This window comes from Syzygium oleosum, unplaced genomic scaffold (genome assembly GCF_021117445.2).
Source record: "Syzygium oleosum isolate NSW1041296 unplaced genomic scaffold, Sole_v2.1 Sole_v2.01, whole genome shotgun sequence".
Classification (NCBI taxonomy): Eukaryota; Viridiplantae; Streptophyta; class Magnoliopsida; order Myrtales; family Myrtaceae; genus Syzygium; species Syzygium oleosum.
The window spans coordinates 27068101-27085282 of NW_026607485.1; the positions used below are offsets into that span (position 1 = coordinate 27068101).

Here is a 17182-nt window from a genome sequence, read left to right on the forward strand (position 1 = left end):
GTGAAATGCACACTATTCTAGAGCGTTTTTGTAATTAATGCTGGTAGTTGGTAGATGGAGAGATGAAATCTCCTCGTAATCAGAAGGATCTTTTCCTCTCATTTGTATCATATCACAAGTAATTGAAATCTAGAGCTTTTGTTTCTATGAGTTTCTCACTCTAAAATCATTATGAATGTTGTGACTAAGGTTGACTTTAGAAGAGTTTCCTAAGGCCGGGAATGCTAGATTAACCATCGTATTGCACAAGCATATATAATTATAGGTCCGTGATTTAGTGTGTTTTGGAATTTGATTGCAGTTATAAGGAAATATGAAATCGCTTTGCTTGAAAGACGTGGAAAGACAGAAAACTCGATGTTTCGTTTGCAATGTCGTTTACTAGATCCTTCTCTATAGTTATAATTGATCGAGTCGATCGCGTTTGAGTTAATTGAGTCAATCAGGTTACAAAGTGGTTTTCCTAGAGAGAATTTCAGATCGATCGAGCTGTAGTTGGGAGAAAAGTATTTGATGTATCAGTCACACGGCTAACACAGCGTGACTAACAAATTAAGTTGGTCGCTTAGTATGCCTTTGATTAAATGTGACGCAATTTTGGAACCACTCAATTTTTGTTGGTTCGTTACATCGGCACGTCATTATCACATGGAATAACTTCCGTAAAGTTCATTCAATACAGTTTTGGATTCCAAAAAATCAGGTCTTCAATACAAACGTGACCAGGCTCAATTTTAGAATAATGTTGTGGGAATACTTGAAAAGAGTGCCTGTGTAAAGCATCAGCTAAGAAAATATGCAACGTACCTTCAAAAGAGAAATTATCATCAGACTCAATTCAGTTACAGATAGCAACCAAGTAGCCATTATTGTGTATGCAACTGACAAATTTTGCGAAACTTTCTTGCAGATTTGAAGATTTTTGTCAAGAGAGGTCCTCTATCACAATCGAATAGTCGATGCCGAAAGGCAAAAGACCCGAAACAATCAAATTCAACAGATTATCTCTCGATTTCTGTCTCCGTCGTGTTCATTAAAAGAAGATCACTTCTAGCATTGATGCAAGGAGAGATATGCCCTCGTTACACAAACAGCTAAACCCAGTCATCGAACATGTTTCTGTTCCTCTTGGGCTATGTGGGCAGCATCTTCAGGGGATTAACTCGAGCACCACGTCTTTTATACTCGGTCTCTTTAGCGGGTTTGCATCCCAACACTTCGTCATCAAGCGCACGAATTGGCTCGGGCATTTTTTCGATATAAACGGCCTCACCTTCTGCAAGTTTTTGAAAAACCAACCGAACTCGTGAGCAACCCATTTCGATTCCAAGCTAATTATGCTATACAAGTATATGAGTCAGTATCCAAGTCACCGAGCACAGCTGATTACATGATGGTAAATCGCTTGATCGATTAACTCGGATCTCACGTCGTAGAACGGCATCTTGTTGTGGCAAATCTCCCACAGGGTGATCCCGAAGCTGTAGACATCTGCTTTCAGGCTGGACGTCCCGTCCTTGATGACCTGATATCGGACACAAAACACTTACCGGGCATTTTAAGTCATGAACTCTCATTGAAGTGAATTACATTTAAGTCGATACCTCGGGGGCCATGTAACGCATGGTCCCGCCGACTTCGGACGAACCATAATAAGCTGCTCTATGAGATAGGCCGAAATCGGTAACTTTCAGGGTACCATTCGAATCCACGAGGAAGTTGGATGGCTTCACATCTCCATGGATGATTCCCTTGTCATGAAGGTAGCTCAACCTATGAGTGAGAGAAGCTAAATCCACAGGGGTCAGTCGAACACAAATTGAGAAAGGTTTCAAATGAAACACACCATTTGAAAATTGTTAGCGAGGGTAAGATTTCGACCCTCTCGCCGCATCGAGCGCTAATCTTCTGATGACGTCCTCGGAGAGCCTCCGGTGCCTCGAAAGGTAATCAGATAAGCTACCTCTTGGATAATACTCAGAGACTATGCAACATACATTCATCAGCCTCGCCCCTCTAAATCTGACACGCGACGTATCATATGTAGCTCCTATGAACTGAGGAAAATGAACTGATTAGAGCATGTCAGAATTACTAGTTTATGACAGGAAGAAGAGCAGCAGGTTTCGAACGAAAGAAAGTCGGGTAACGATGCCAAGATAATCACCCGCTCCTCGAACAGTGAATTTTATTTGGAAAGAGAGAGAGAGAGAGAGCTACCTTAGCAATGTTAGGATGGTCGAGACTGCGCCAAAAGGACACCTCTCGATGAAACATGGATCGACCCCCTGAATTTCCATCTAGAAACTTGACTGAAAGTTTTCATGGAATCAAAGAATTTATCAATTGATAAGCCATCCCAAAGATTTCTAACCGTACATGATAATTGTTCTTAGACTAAGCTAGACTCTGCATACATCAGTACGTTCAAATGCATTGAATGCAATATCGGTTTCTTGAACTTCAAATTTCAAAAACATTCATCATCCACCTAATCAACGATCAAACCTATCAATTACACGATACAAAGATAATCATATCATGTATATAGGTACCCCATCACTTAAATTACATGCATTGAGGAAAAAAAGCATAGTATTCACGACAACCTGCGACATCTCTGCCTCTGTAAGTTCCTCTGAACACGGTCCCGAAACCCCCGAAGGCAATCGCTTCCTTCACGTAGAGATCGCTTCCGTCGATTTCCCACGAGTGCCTGGCTTGCATCCAAAAACAATACATGGCGACGGAGCTCCAACTTCCTCTGTGATCATGTCCTGCGTCTCTCTATTTGATAACTGTGGTATCTATGGTAAGGTTTGCCAAATCTTTGGTGAGGTTTATTTGAGAATATTACGTTTTGTTCCCTTTATCATTTCTAGGTCTATTTGAGAATATCACGTATGTTGCTTTTGTTAACTCTAATGACTCGCGACACGGTAATTAATATGGAGAAAATATTCGGACCATAGGAAAGTCGAAAGTCTATTATCTCGATCAAAAAGTGAATGAATAATTCGTCGTGCATAGGAACACACACACACATATTTATATGATGAGTTAAGTTTAATGATGTTAGACATTGGCCTCGGCCGTGCCATTGATGAACTTGTCTATCCATGCCTCTTTTTTCGCTTGAAGGACAAATTTTTTTTTGAAGTTAACCAACCAAATCAGCCTTCGTCTTTTTAGGCAAATTAATAATCCGTGAGTTGGTGGTTTCTTATTTCGGTTTTTCTTGCACCGAACATGGAGAGAACAATTGACTTCTTACTCTAAATGGGCAAAAATAAAATCTATCGAGCATGTATTTAGCTGAAAAATTATTTTAAGATATAATATGTCTGTTCTTTCTGATATAGAAATCATAAAAAGAAAAAGAATACGACGAGAAGGAAAACAAAATATTAATCACATCTTTATGGGTGATCACATATATGTATATAAAGTAAGTGGAGCATGCCCTGAAAAGAAATTTCACGAGATAACTATGGTAAATGCACGTGGAGTTCTTGTTAAACAATATGTGGAGAAATCCTTCCCCTATAGATTTGATATATACGAGAAACTGAAATCTAGTGACGTACGACGTATTTTATACCTTCGGCTATAGAAAGAGTTATACCTACAGCTATAGAAAGAGTTCGTGTGTTGTGAATGCAAAGTCTCACCGCCCACGCACTTTGACTTTTCTTACATCCGAAATGCTTAAATATTTCCACAAAATGCAAAAGCCGACGCGTAAATTCACCTACAACATTTTAATTATTTTTTGAAGTATGAATAATTTTTTTTGTTTTTCCTATCTCTAATTCTCTTCACTCTCTGACTTTTGTTCTACCTCTTGCACAGCGTAGGTGTGGCAGCCCGCACTTGTCAAAAACAAGATCTATCAATTGATCCAAACTCATTTGAGTGCATGTACTAGATTCACTGAATAATTGCACTCTCAGCCTTGCCAGCCCTCATCGCTGGACCGTTACGCCACCAGCATACGTCAACTTCAATCGACAGGATCATGATGTCGCAACCATCCAATGGAGCTTCTCATATAACGTCCTATCTTTCCACATCCGGAGTGGGAAAGAACGAGAAAAACTATGACATCCACGAAACTTGTCCGAATCCACCGTGCATCTCTCCATCTCAAGACCCATGCTTTGTGTTTCTATACGAACAGTTCTATGGAGATTCAGTCACGGCTTTGCTCATTCAAGTTACGGTCTTTTGGCTGTTTCTTGGCCGAGAATGGAGAAAAAAAGCAGATCGTGGAAACGGAGAAGATGGTATGCTGATGACCATCGCAGCTGGGAGGGGAAGAAACAGCCAACCGCTTGTCGATGCTTAACACGTCGTCGCGTATTCCTATCTGATTAATTACATACAAAAGCAAGTGTTTACAAGTATGGACATGTTTTCTATATGATCAGTACAGTAGCAGTTGTACAGTTTATGCCACAGTGTGTCTTACACTGTTTAAATGATCAGAAGCAGGTCGCCGGCTAGGAATTTTAGTTCATAGGTATATGAAACGACAAACTTCTGCACGTAGATAGCTTAAGCCTTCATCACGCACCTTTTTATGAGACAAAAAAAGAACACATGGTGTTTTGTAGCGGAGATAGAAAGGGGTGACAAATGAAAAGAACCAAACACTATCAATATTCTGGAAGCATCAAATAATACTGGAAAAACCGAACCCTCCGAGCAAAATAATTTTGGCATGCTCTTTTTCCCTTCTCTTAAGTTATCCCCTAGAAGAGCTCAAAACAAGTGTAATGACGGGGTAAGTATGTGGTTATTACTGTTGCAATCTGAAAAGGCTGGATACTAATGACAGGAGTAAACATCTTTAAGCAAAATCGACAGTCTTAATGCCCCCCATGAACCTGATGAAACTCGGAAGAAGAAAAATACGCTGCCATGTTATAGAGGTGTGGTAAAACCTGCAAACATTGAACAAAAAACAAGTTCAAGTAGCATATAATTGGTGGAACCTATCACTGACTAACAAAAGGCAGTAATATGAAGAGTAAGCTCTATTGCTTGTAGGAGCTAGGAATCAGAAAACCATAAGGGAAGAAAAACATTAGATAAGACAGTGTCTATTTTTTGCTCTTGGTATCGGCAAGTTAACTCATCAGAGTTTCCAATTTTCGACCACCAAGCAGTAGTGCAATGAAGACCATTACAACATAGTTGGGGAGTGGAGGGTAGCGCCATTGCTACCAGCTGTCATATGGCTTCCAGATGAAATTTGCATGTCACAGAGAAACAGTGGCACTGTAGGTCTAGAAGTTACAGGACAGTGATCATGGAAACAATGTGACAATACTAGTTGTCCTGTTTTTCCAGAATAACCTTTTTCTAAATAAATAGAGGATACCAATGATGACTACCTAGAGTAACCGAAATTGGCTGCATCGTTTCAACTTGTTTTGTAGCCAAAGCATGACAAAAGAAGCAAAACCTCATTTGTAATGGTCATCACAATATTATTCGATACTTGTATCTCTACCCTCTCTTCTTTTTGAGTATATCATTCAAACCAAAGTCAAAGACATGAAATCTGTCACTCTCATACTTGTCAGATGAAAAAAAAGAACATTCTAGAAACCCCATCACTGAGTAAACATTAAGATTCTATATCATTTTCACAGAATACAGCATAAGCTGCATTGCGATGCATCAGCACACAGCGTCTGAAATTTTGGCAAACATTTCGTAGGAATCATGATATGAGTCACGCGACCACTTCTATGACCACTACCAAAATTTAAAACCTTGCTAAGCATCCTCGAGGCATAATAAACAAAATAATTCGGAAAAAGAAAATGGGGATTCAGGCTTCAGCCACAATGTTTATGGAATCCTACTTGCCAAGATATGTACTTCACCATACGGAAAGCACAAGAGCAATACATGTTCGTGTAAGGCACGTGTTCCATGTCGTCCTGCTATGGAAACAGAAGATGACACACGGTCCTCCACATCTATGATAAATACGACCCATGAATCTAAATTCCAACTACTTCGTAGTGTGCGGCAGACACACAAGCACAAACCACATTTCAAGGAAAAACCTTTCCTATATCCGGGCAGAGTCCGATTCACTAAATATTTTAGCACATGCATCATGAATGACACGGTAGTGTAAACCACTAAACGTTAGCTACAATATAAAAGAAGAAACAGAGGCCAAGCTGAAACATCTCAGGACGAAATTCGTGATATTATGGGACAATACAAGTACTTCAAGAACAAGAATGAAGACGCTCAGTGAATTGAAAAACGCCACAAACACAGCTTAAACCCAGCAGTGAGAGTAGAGAAATTACCTTCAGATAGACAACCCCAACTGTGACGGCTCAAACACAGCAACGAGGTGAACAAAGCAGACGCCGTAACACTGTGTAACGGCATCATCGACAATGCACCTCCCAACTCCACAGGAAGCCTGAGACAAAAGCAACATCTGATGATGAACATTCGCCAACAATCTCCAAGTTGACAGAACAAACTCCGATTCAATTGACTTGGTAGTCCACCAAGACGCGCCAGCTCCATTGAAACTAAACTTTCTCATCCAACCCATCACGCTCCATCGAGAGTGAATTTCGAAATGCACCAAAAAAAAATGAGCCTTAACGATTGAAACCACCAGTGTCCCAACTCTTCTGTTGTCCAATGCATCAATCACCGCACCCAAAAAAAGAAAACAAACAAACCCGCAAACCGAGATCAAAGACATTACTAACCTCGAGAGGCCGACTCGTCGGGCAGTGAAGAAACGCGAGGAGGAGGAGACTGGCGCTGCAGAAGAAAGACCTCTGAGCTTACTCGTCGCTGAGGACAAACTAGACGAAGAAGGAGATGACGACGACGAACGGGTCAAGAGCGTTTTAGCAGAAGCAGAGGTGAGCCGAAGACCCGTCTTCGCGCAGGTAGCCGCCATGCTCGCCTTCTTCGGAGCCGACCCGCTGAGACCTGCGACGACGAAGGAAGAAGATCCGAGAGGGAAGGAGGGTTGTGGCTTCTTCTGGGCTTTGGCCTCTTCTAGGCGCGACGACGGGCTTGTTCTGGGCGACGAAGTGAAAGAGAGACCGAAGAAAGCCCGAGTATATTTTTGCACCCCCAAGTTTTTTGGTTCATCACAAGTTGCCACCCCGGCATTTCGGATAATGACACAAATGATCTTTTAATTTTGGTTCGATGTGCAATGTGGTCTCTCAACTTTTAATTTGTTCAATGTAGTCCTTAGACTGTTAATATATGTTTAATGCAGTCCTTGAACTGTATGAAAATATTCGATGTTGTCATTCCATTACTTCAAATTCAACATTGAACATTTTTATATAGTCCGCGAACTAAATCGAACATGTACCGAGAGTCTAGGGACTACATCGGACAGATTAAAAGTCTAGGGGCGGCATTACACATTGGGCTAAAGTTCAGAGACCACATAAAATAAATTAAAAGTCCAGGGACCACATTGCACGTTGAGCCAAAATTCATGAACCATTTGTATCATTTTCCCTTTCGATTTTTTGCAATCTAGCCCTTGACATTTTGGTGATATGTTGCAATTTTCCCTTTGGCCTGATGGGTTATCCACTCGGCTTCCCTCCTAAATGGAGAGGATCTCGATCCTTAATTATACTTCAACCGAAGGTTTCAAAGTTAGAAAATATCTTGGCTCCGTTTCTTTAAAAAAAAAGAACGATTCGGAAAATATTTTCTTGAAAATAATCATTTATTTCATTAAACATAATTAGTCGATGAAAGTTTTTTTCCCTACCAACAACAATTTATATCTAAATATATTCGTTGATGATGAAAATATTTTTCATTCGTTTATTTTTGTAAGTGATACAAGCGATCATTTTTAGGAAAATATTTTCCAAATCGTTCATTTTCCGCGAAACAAACGGAGCCTTATAAAAGTGGTCTAATTTGTGATTTGTCGAAAGATAAAAAGGAAGAGAAACATATTGAAACAAGAGAGCAAATATTGCACATGCTCCGAAGTTGGTCGAATATTTCAAAGCAAAAGTGCTTGCGAGTCGTAGAATTACCTATCAGCAAATTATCTAGAGCTTTTAGTTCAAGAACAAAGAGAAATGCTATGTTTATTTTAAGACCGATAAACTGTTATTGGATGGAGAATATGGTCTCAACTTATTTGAACGTCCCCTTATAATCCGTCACATTGCTTTGATACACTGATTTAAGAGTCCCATCTCAATACGTGTGTAGAATTGCTTAAAAACAAGATTAATCAAATTCCGCCTCTACCATCATTTAATAAGGCGATTTGAATGAGGAGAAATATAAGGAAATGAAAGCAAAACCATTACCAAGCCTGCGAGAGATTTGGCAGCCAATGCTTATTCAAGGCTATTTCTAAATCACAGTAAACCTCCCCAATTTCACACTCTGTTAAAATTTGCATTAACTAATATTAAAACCTACACTTTACGCCATTAATTTCAGGATCCTATAGTATATAATATCGAAGATTTCAAAAGGAGCCTACACATTTTATCGTGACGAGGCACCCCTTTTGATAGGCAAAAACCTCGGATACCGAGATGTCCCACTAACCTCATGGATAAGGTAAGATCGATACAAACTTCCCACGCGAGCACTTGGAAAATTGTTGTTTACATTTAGTAGTGATCCGCCTCTTTAACTATTTAACCAGTTTCGCGAGGTCCCGCGAGAAAAGGAAACCGACCTTTTTACATCTTCTACAGTCTGACATATTGTACTCCATAACATAAAACGGTAGTTTTTTTCTTTTTTTTTTCTAAACTTCGGAGTGAAATCAGGCCGAATATATAAAATGAAACTAGGAAAGGCGCATCGTGTACATTAAAAGAATTAGATAGTGCAAAGTCTCGTCTGGATTGGCTTTTACTTTCTTCTCTGTACTTAATTCGAATTTTTGCACGTCTTGCTGGTTGACTGGTTTTTCAAATCTGATCCAAAACTCTCACGACGCTCAAATGTCGATACATAGTTCCGCACATAATTTTTTTTTATGATTTTCTGAAATTTGAAAAATGTTTTATATTTTGATGGGAAAGTATAAAAGTGTTTTTTGCATTTTCACTAAGGGTAAGCGGTTCTATGTTCCAACGGGTTTCGTACGGGTTCCATTTGGAATTTTTGGAATTTGAAACCTACCTTGCATACCCTAGTAGGGTCGATTCCAGGATTTACCCAAGTTCTACATATATTATTAATTGAATAATTACAGTGAATTATCACCTTTAATGACTACCATTTGCTGTTACGATCCACTAATCAAAACTTATATTTAGACACGCGAAAAATATAAAACATTAACAAAAAAAAAGTCTAGCAATAAAATGGAAGTTCAAACTAGTGGTCCCAAATTATAAACTTATCATTAGACGCCATGGAATACTACGTGATCGCACGAAAATATAAACCAAGAAAAACACAAAAACTTGTTTCAAATTTCAATACATAGAACCTTGAACCTACCTATCAAAACAAATTTCCCAATTTTTGAAACCTGTAAACTACCTTGCATACGTTGGAACCTGAAACCGGACAAGTTTCCATTGATCCGACTCTTCGATTCTAGGTTCTACCATAGAATCATGCTTATTCCTAATTTTCACTTAATGATGTCGTTGCTTCTCTGCTTGTAGGAAGTGGATCCTATGATTAGAGAATCCACCAAATTTGAGTGCGGGCGCTTAGGCTGTATTCTTGCTCCTGTGTGCTCTTTCCCATTTAAAAAAATTGGAGAAGTGATAACGTTGATTATTGGCAAAAGTGAATAAACGACAAGCTTCCTCATCATTACCCTTCATTTTTCGGAATAACTAAATTTTTTATTAGTTGTTTAATATCGTAGTAAGAATCCCAATGACAAAAATAAGAATACAAAGAAGATAAAGTCATGCTAATCATAACCACTAATAATGATATCTCTGACTGAAAAGCCTAAGCTAGCTAGAAAAATAAGTGGCTTTAAAAGAAAATTATTTATACTAGTTGTATAAAATAAAGGGTGTCTATTATATTTTTTATGGGATAGCAGTCCTATTTTTTTTCTTTTCTCAAAAATACCCTCAAATTGTTTATTGCATAAGTATTCTAACAATGGACAATTGTGCGAATTAATAATTATATTTGTGGCTAATGTGTTTCATTTTGAAATTTGAATCTAATCCATCTTGTAAGATCTTATAGCAAAGAGCTTCGGATCTTGAAGTATTTTTTTAGAATATATGTATGATATTTGGTTATATTAGGTGAATTATTTTTTTCATTAATCGATAATTCAAATATTTCATAAGAAAATAATTTCGTAACATCTACTAAAAATATCGATTTTTTTTGCATATTCTACATTTTCGACACCCTTTTTCTGTAATGATTATATTACGAGCAGATCTAGATGTCCAATCACAACCTTAATTTTGTTTTATGATAATTTCAAAAGTACACATAAATTAGCATTATTTTGGATCATTCTAATGAAATGAAATTAATTATAGTCCAAGAAAATATTGCACGGCTTGCAATCAATATCACGAGAAAAGAGGTACAATGAATTTATTAAATTTTTCATTGATTTTGTCCGTGATATCGTCGGGAAATTGATATATTCAATATTCATTTTCTAGGTAAGGTCCTCTTTATATATTACAACAGGAGGACATTGTGTAACGAATACCAACTATAATGTTTGCAAGATATGCACTCAAGCTCATTTTCCCTTTAAAATTCAAATACTATGATACTTAATTGGCCTACTTCTGCACGGGTTGATATCATATTGCATAAACGATATATCAGTGTTTTGTTTATGAGTGCTCTAAAATGGTTTTTAAAAGGATGTAATTATTAATATAAATTTTTTATGTATAATTAATACATTGAAAATTAAATTATTTTATATTAATGACGCTAAAAAATTGTTTACTACGTAAAGCTACCTAGTAGTGGCTCAAGCAAAGAAATCCCGTGATGGAATTATAAGCTCACGTGTGGATGCGTGTCTCTGTTGCCGATGCGTCTCTTCCTATGTTTTCATCTTCTAAATTACAATTTGAACTATTAAAAAATAGTACCCACCATGCTTTGCTTTGATTTTTTGGACGGGCATTCATATTATATAATTTTTTTTTAGAGTAACAAGGGTAAAGAGGAGCGATCCTCTTTACAATTGAATGTTCCGGATCGGTTATAGTTACTGGTTATTTCGAGCGAATTTATCGCCGCCGCACCACCAAATGCGAGTTGCAGTAAAGCTTGCAGTGATCCTTACGAGTGGTGCATAAGCATAATCTATGCCGACGAATCGGGGTCTTTTGAGATCGAGAAGCAACGAGAGGGTTCGGATAGGCAGCTTTAAGATTTCTTGTTGAGACAATTATGGTGTTATGAAATTATGAAAAAAAAGAAGAAAGGGACTAAGCCGAAGAGTTTGATGGCTAAAGAGGACCTATTTGGCTATTGCAAATTGTAGATACATTCAATGGGCAAAAGAGATGACCACCATCGCCATCGGTTGTCCATTTCTTCGTAAGTCTAGTACCATAAGCATTGCACAATTAGAAATACCGGCAATAATTGAAATTCAACGGTTGCGATCATACTTCTAGACTTCATTTGTTTCGAGAAAAAATGAATTATTTAGAAAATGTTTTCCTAGAAATGATTGCTTGTATCACTTTAAATAATTAATGGAAGTCCATTCATTTTCATAAGCAACACAAACGATCATTTTGAGAAAAATGTTCTCTGTATCATTCATTTTCCGCGAAATAAACAGAGCCTCGAGATATAGAAATATTTACCATGAAAATAATTTTTCGAGGAAAATGTTTAATTTTCATTTATTTGATAATTTTAGAGAAAGTGATTTCCTTCTTAAAAAAAGGAGAAGTCGTTTTCCCTAAATTTAAGCTCGTTGTTTTCAGTTCATGAAAAACTTTCTTCATAAATCGATTAGAATTCCATCATGCAAACACCATAGAGTCGGAAAACAATTTCCCCTGAAAACCGTTTTCCTTCAAATGGACGGACCATACAATTCCATCAACGACCCTCGGATTAATTTAACCACGCAGGGGTTAACCAATGTAACTAACGTTGAAGAAGATGATGCTCTCGACCACGCGATCGCGTCTTGGGATTCCTTCCAAATGCTTGTCAATCACACGTAGCATAAGATTCTGGGATTTGGTTCACGCACTAACTACTGGAATTAACGAACAAGGGGCGTCGTTACAAAGAGAATCCGAATTGACCCCCCACCAAATTCTTGGAAAGTACCCCGATTATTGTAGTTGGGAGAGGAAAAAAAAATCCGATAAATTAATTAATTAATCACATGAGGAGTCGTGACATGTAAAGCACAGTGCAGTGGAACTGGATGAGGATCAGAGGCATTGATACACAGTTTAATATTCACATGCTCATGCTTTGCTCCAAGTTGGGACCCCATTAGCAGCACATTGGGATGCCCCTCCAAGTGAGAAATTTGCTGCTCACCTGCCTCTAAGAAAAGGTTGACCAAACAACCCCCATTTTTGTTTTCACAATTCAAAAGAGAGGAGAAGAAAAAGAAAGAGAAAAAGAAGATCGCATCGAAGTTTAGAGTGTAAATTTTGTGGAAGCTTTTTCTATTTAGTAGTCGCAGAGACCCCGCAAACTTCGTGAGCCGATCGAGTCCATATCCTTGGTGGGGTTTGGATAGGTGATTTCTGACCTTCTGAATTGGAAATCTCCCCGACGTCTCGACGAGCCGCGCAAACTGGGTGTTAATATAAGCGATTTGTTTGCGACAATCCTCAACAAAAGCAGACATGTACAAGAAGCATGACTGAAGGGTTTCAGTGGCTTTGTTCCTTCTTCCCTCTTTCACTTTTGTTTATGACTATATGTTGCTCTGACAAGGCAAAGCAAACCTCGGAGATTTGGCAATCTCCTCGCTATGACTTTCTCTTCTTTCTATTGTGGCCCTGGTCAAGCTGTCGCAGAGTTCCACCCGTCCCCTTCTCTTTTTTTTGCGCCTTTCTCTCCTTTTCATTGTCTTAAAAGTGAGGAAAGAACAAAGCAAATCTTGAAGGACAAATCACCAAATTAAAGTCACCACCTGTACATTTTTTAATCCGACTGTGATGCCATGTTCCAACTCTTAAGATGACTCAACGCACCATCATCCACATCTAAACATCATAAGCTAGCCCCCATAAGACCCACACCTGTCTGAATCTCATCTGTCCGTCCCTTTGCACTTGCTCTGTTGCAACTCAAACGCAGCCCTCAAAAGAATTGCATATCTTCTCTTTGACAAATGGGAACAAAAGGGCCAAAAAATGCTGCAATGCCCCCCCAAAACAACAAAAGTCTCGTGACTCTTTTTCTCGCAATACTATATTACAGCACCAGCAAAGCTTTGGCTGCGCTATCGGGACCAACCCCATCTTTCAGCCACAAGTTCTTTGTACATTTCCGCTGATTGGCTGGTCTCACCTCTCTCTCTCTCTCTCTGTACTGCTTCACAACATTTTGTATCTGATCCTCTTCTCTCTCGCCTTTTGTTCTCTAGCAGAACCAACCTTCATGGCAATACATTCTCAGCCAAAAGCACATAACTCTACAGTCTGTGGATTTACGGGAACACCCAAAAGCAAGAGAGGACATTTCACAGAACAGCAAAGGAATGATCAAGAGTAAGAAGAGGCTGAGAGCATTCAGAGAGACTCAGAAAATTCAACATCTTCTTGCTCATATCATCTATAAGCCCTCCAATGATCGAGGAGGAATCCACCAGAAGATAAAAAGAAAAAGAATTCATCACATTCGAGTAGTGAAATCAAGAAAAAGATAAGAACCCGCAATTTTAGACTTTAATCCCTGTGAGAATAGTTATTAGATAATAGTTTTCCAATAAAAATTACTTGAGGTAACTACAAAATGGGCTCGTGCCAGCCGCTAAATGTCTTTTTTTTTTTCTTTTTAGCCAATGGTCCGGACGCAAATTATCAAATCCAGACACCACAAGACCCACCACCAATAATTTCAAATCGTTCAATCGGCAGTCGCCCAAGTTAAGTCGTTCTCGAAAATCCAATGGCAGACCTCGATCATACCAGGCCGCGACCCTAGGGCCAGGAACGCCCCGTGGGTGGCGCTCCAGGCGGACGTGTCGACGTGGCAGATGGCCACGCCGTGGTTGACCTTGGCCTTGGTCCTGGGATCGAGCAGATCCGCCTCGTAGACCCGGACCTTGGGGACGGAGTGGCAGTAATAGAGCAGGTATGGAAAGAGGCTCTGGTGGCACGATACGGACTTGGTCACTTTCCCGCCGTTGATCCCGTGAACCGCCCCGACCATGACGTCGTGCTTCGACCCGGCCGTGCTCTCCGTGGATCGGGCCACGACGTTGTGGCCCAGGACCGACGTGGCGAAGTCGATCATGTCCTCGATGGACCCCACGCACCGCTTGGTCTCCCCCGCGCTGGGCGCCCGCTCGCACTCCGCCAGTGCGTTGGCCATCATCGCCTCCATGGACGAGTTGTCTCCTGCGTGGAAGATCCGCTTCAGCTCCGCGAGCTTCGAGGTTGAAAAGGGTAATTTGGACAGGATCGAACGGGGCAGAAACGACCTTTTGGGCATTTTATCCGTAATGTCCGGCATCGGCATCACCGTCCCTTTCTTCAGCATCGATTCCCGGAAGAACTTGCCCGGCTCCACCCACCTATTCACGGCCCTGCCACTGACCATCGCCGCCGCCGCCGCCGCCGCCACGCCGGTGGCGTTGGCGTACTGGGCGAACCGAACGCCGGTCTTGCCGTAGTCCTTGAAGGTGTTGTTGACGCCGTAGGTCTTGAACTCGACCTCCTGCCCCTTCGCGGCCTGGCCGTACCCGCTGAACTTGTCCGTGCCTTCGTTGAAGGACTTGCCGTAATTGGCGAAATGGACCTTTGCCGAGTTCGAGTTCTTCGCGTACGACTGGAACGAATCGTCGCCCACATTGGACTGGTCTCTGTAATTCGCGAAGCCGTCGCTGATCCCGTTCCCTCCGTCGCCGTAGTTCTTGAAGTTGTTCTCCGGGACGTTCCCGTCCTTACCGTAGTTCGCGAAGGTGTCGTTTGCGCCGTTGCCGCCCTGGCCGTAGCCGTTGAAATCCGAGGTGATGACGTTGGAGTCGGAGGCGTACTCGGCGAACTTGTTGGGAGCCCCGTTCCCGTTCTTGCCGTAGCTGCTGAAGCTCTCGGCGCCGGCGTTGGTCTCGTCGGTGTAGGCGGTGAAGGTCTGGGCCCGGCCGTTGGCGTCGGAGCCGTAATTGTTGAAGTTGAGGTTGGGCACGTTGACCTCGGGGTTGTAGTTCTTGAACTCGCCCGTGCCCCCGGTGGCGCCGCCGCCGTAGCTGCTGAAGCTCTGGTCGACCACATTGCCCCCGGGGCCGTAGTTGGCGAACCGGTCCCCGTGGCCGGAGGAGTCGTGGCTGTACCGGCGGAACGTGTCGATGGGGACGTTCTCGCCGTCGGAGTAGTTCTTGAACGAGTCGAGGCCGCCGAGCCGGTCGTTGCCGTAGTTGGAGAAGTTCTTGTTGCTGTAGACGGCGAAGTCGGAGTCGGTGGGGTGCTTCTCGAGGCTCGGGGACAGGTCCGGGAAGCAGAGCAGGCCGGCGGCGGCGCAGAAGGCCGGGAGGTGGTCGGCGAGGGAGCCGCGGGCGGCGAGCTTGGCGAAGGCGGCGGCGTCGACGGCGTCGAGCGGGGAGGCCTTGGAGAGGAGGAAGGCGGGCTTGGGGAGGGCGGCGTTGGGGATCTCCTTGTTCCAGTACCGGAGGAGGGAGGCCCGCGGGGTGAAGGGGTTGCCGGGGGAATCTCCGTCGCCGGCGCCTGCGCCGGCCAGGCCCACCTGCATTGGCCAAAGAAAGACAGTCAGATTCAATGCGAGTCGCATAACGGATGATCATGAGGTGAGAGAGAGAGAGAGCAAGACACTTACAGAGAGGAGGAGGAGGAAGCAGAGGAGGTCAACGGAATCGATTAGGACCCGCATTTTTCTTGCAGAGACAGAGAGAGAGTGAGAGAGAGAGAGAGTGAGAGTGAATGAGAGGAGGTGGGGTGTGATGTGGGTGAGGGATGTATTGTTGGGTGGTCTCTATTCCAGAAATTTATAAGCTATTTCTCTCTCTCTTTCTGTAGGGGTGTGTTTGGGGATGGGGGCGGAGGAGAGGAGAGTTCTTTTGGTAAAGAATGCAGGGAATGTGATCCGACTGACGATGGTGATGGTGGTGATGGGGGTGGTGAATCCAGTCAAGAAGAAGACTGACTTTCTCCCGCAACGCAACACGCTTTTTTGATTATCTGAGTCTCTCTCTTGGCTTAACCCGGGCAGAAATGTCAAAGGACTCCCCGTGGAACCCAGCTCGCTCTGTTTGTGTCTTTCCTGCGAGAAACCCCGCTAATTATTACAGAGCTGTGTATGCGCGTCGTGTCGTGTGAGTGTGGCGTAGTAGTAGGCGCGAGGAGGCAAAAGCGGAGGAGGAGTAGTAGTAGGCTTAAATTATGAGGTTTTCGCTGAGGGGAGTTGGATAGGCTGGAGGAACTGAACAGAAAGGGGTCGGTTTAAAGTAGCATTTAATCTGGATTAAGTGAGAGCAGTTGAAGGTGTTTATGGTTAATCTCCCCCCCTCCTCCCACAGATTGTGCTCTTCAAATTAGGGTCCGATTTTTAAGGGCCGCCATCGAGAATTGCGCCCCGGACATTTCTTTCTAAGTTCATATTGGTCTCCTGAATGAATGCTGATTTGGGAAATTTGGTAAACACAATGCGAGCTGGCGATTGACTCTTTTTCGGTCGGATATAGCTAATATCGATCGAAAGCCCAATATCCTTTAGTCATCGATGTATTAAGACTTTCCGCACCCCCCAGCGCGTTAAAGCGGCCAAACGTCTTTTTTTTGGGGGGGGGGGGTCAGACAGGTGGGATGGGGTTACGATTCTTAAATTCGAATTTGAGTGCGACCCATTCCCCTAATTGGATGATACCCTCAATCCTACCAACCGCAGCATTGATGAGTAATAAGTCTAACCATACCGTCCGAGCAATGCCTCCCGTTAAAAGAAAAAGATTCCCGATTACCTGAACACCGACAGTACGCGTCATTACCGAAAA

General features: G+C 42.0%; 2 protein-coding genes and 1 long non-coding RNA gene across 3 annotated transcripts; 1 reads left to right on the forward strand and 2 right to left on the reverse strand.

The window, feature by feature from the left end:
- Positions 1-4664: 4664 nt before the first annotated feature.
- Positions 4665-6986, reverse strand: LOC115686272 (uncharacterized). Its single transcript, XM_030611496.2, has 3 exons — positions 6759-6986; positions 6339-6457; positions 4665-4946 (listed from the first exon to the last, which is right to left on the reverse strand). The coding sequence occupies exons 1-3, from the start codon at positions 6953-6955 to the stop codon at positions 4927-4929; spliced, it is 336 nt and encodes a 111-aa protein (XP_030467356.1). The 5' UTR covers positions 6956-6986; the 3' UTR covers positions 4665-4926.
- A 6266-nt stretch (positions 6987-13252) lies between these two features.
- Positions 13253-13888, forward strand: LOC130140797 (uncharacterized). The gene is made up of 2 exons (XR_008818806.1): positions 13253-13517; positions 13604-13888. It is a non-coding gene; the product is annotated as an uncharacterized LOC130140797 (long non-coding RNA).
- LOC115686322 (polygalacturonase 1 beta-like protein 1) lies at positions 13764-16087 on the reverse strand. Its single transcript, XM_030611574.2, has 2 exons — positions 16009-16087; positions 13764-15918 (listed from the first exon to the last, which is right to left on the reverse strand). The coding sequence occupies exons 1-2, from the start codon at positions 16060-16062 to the stop codon at positions 14083-14085; spliced, it is 1890 nt and encodes a 629-aa protein (XP_030467434.2). The 5' UTR covers positions 16063-16087; the 3' UTR covers positions 13764-14082.
- Between the last annotated feature and the right edge of the window lie 1095 nt (positions 16088-17182).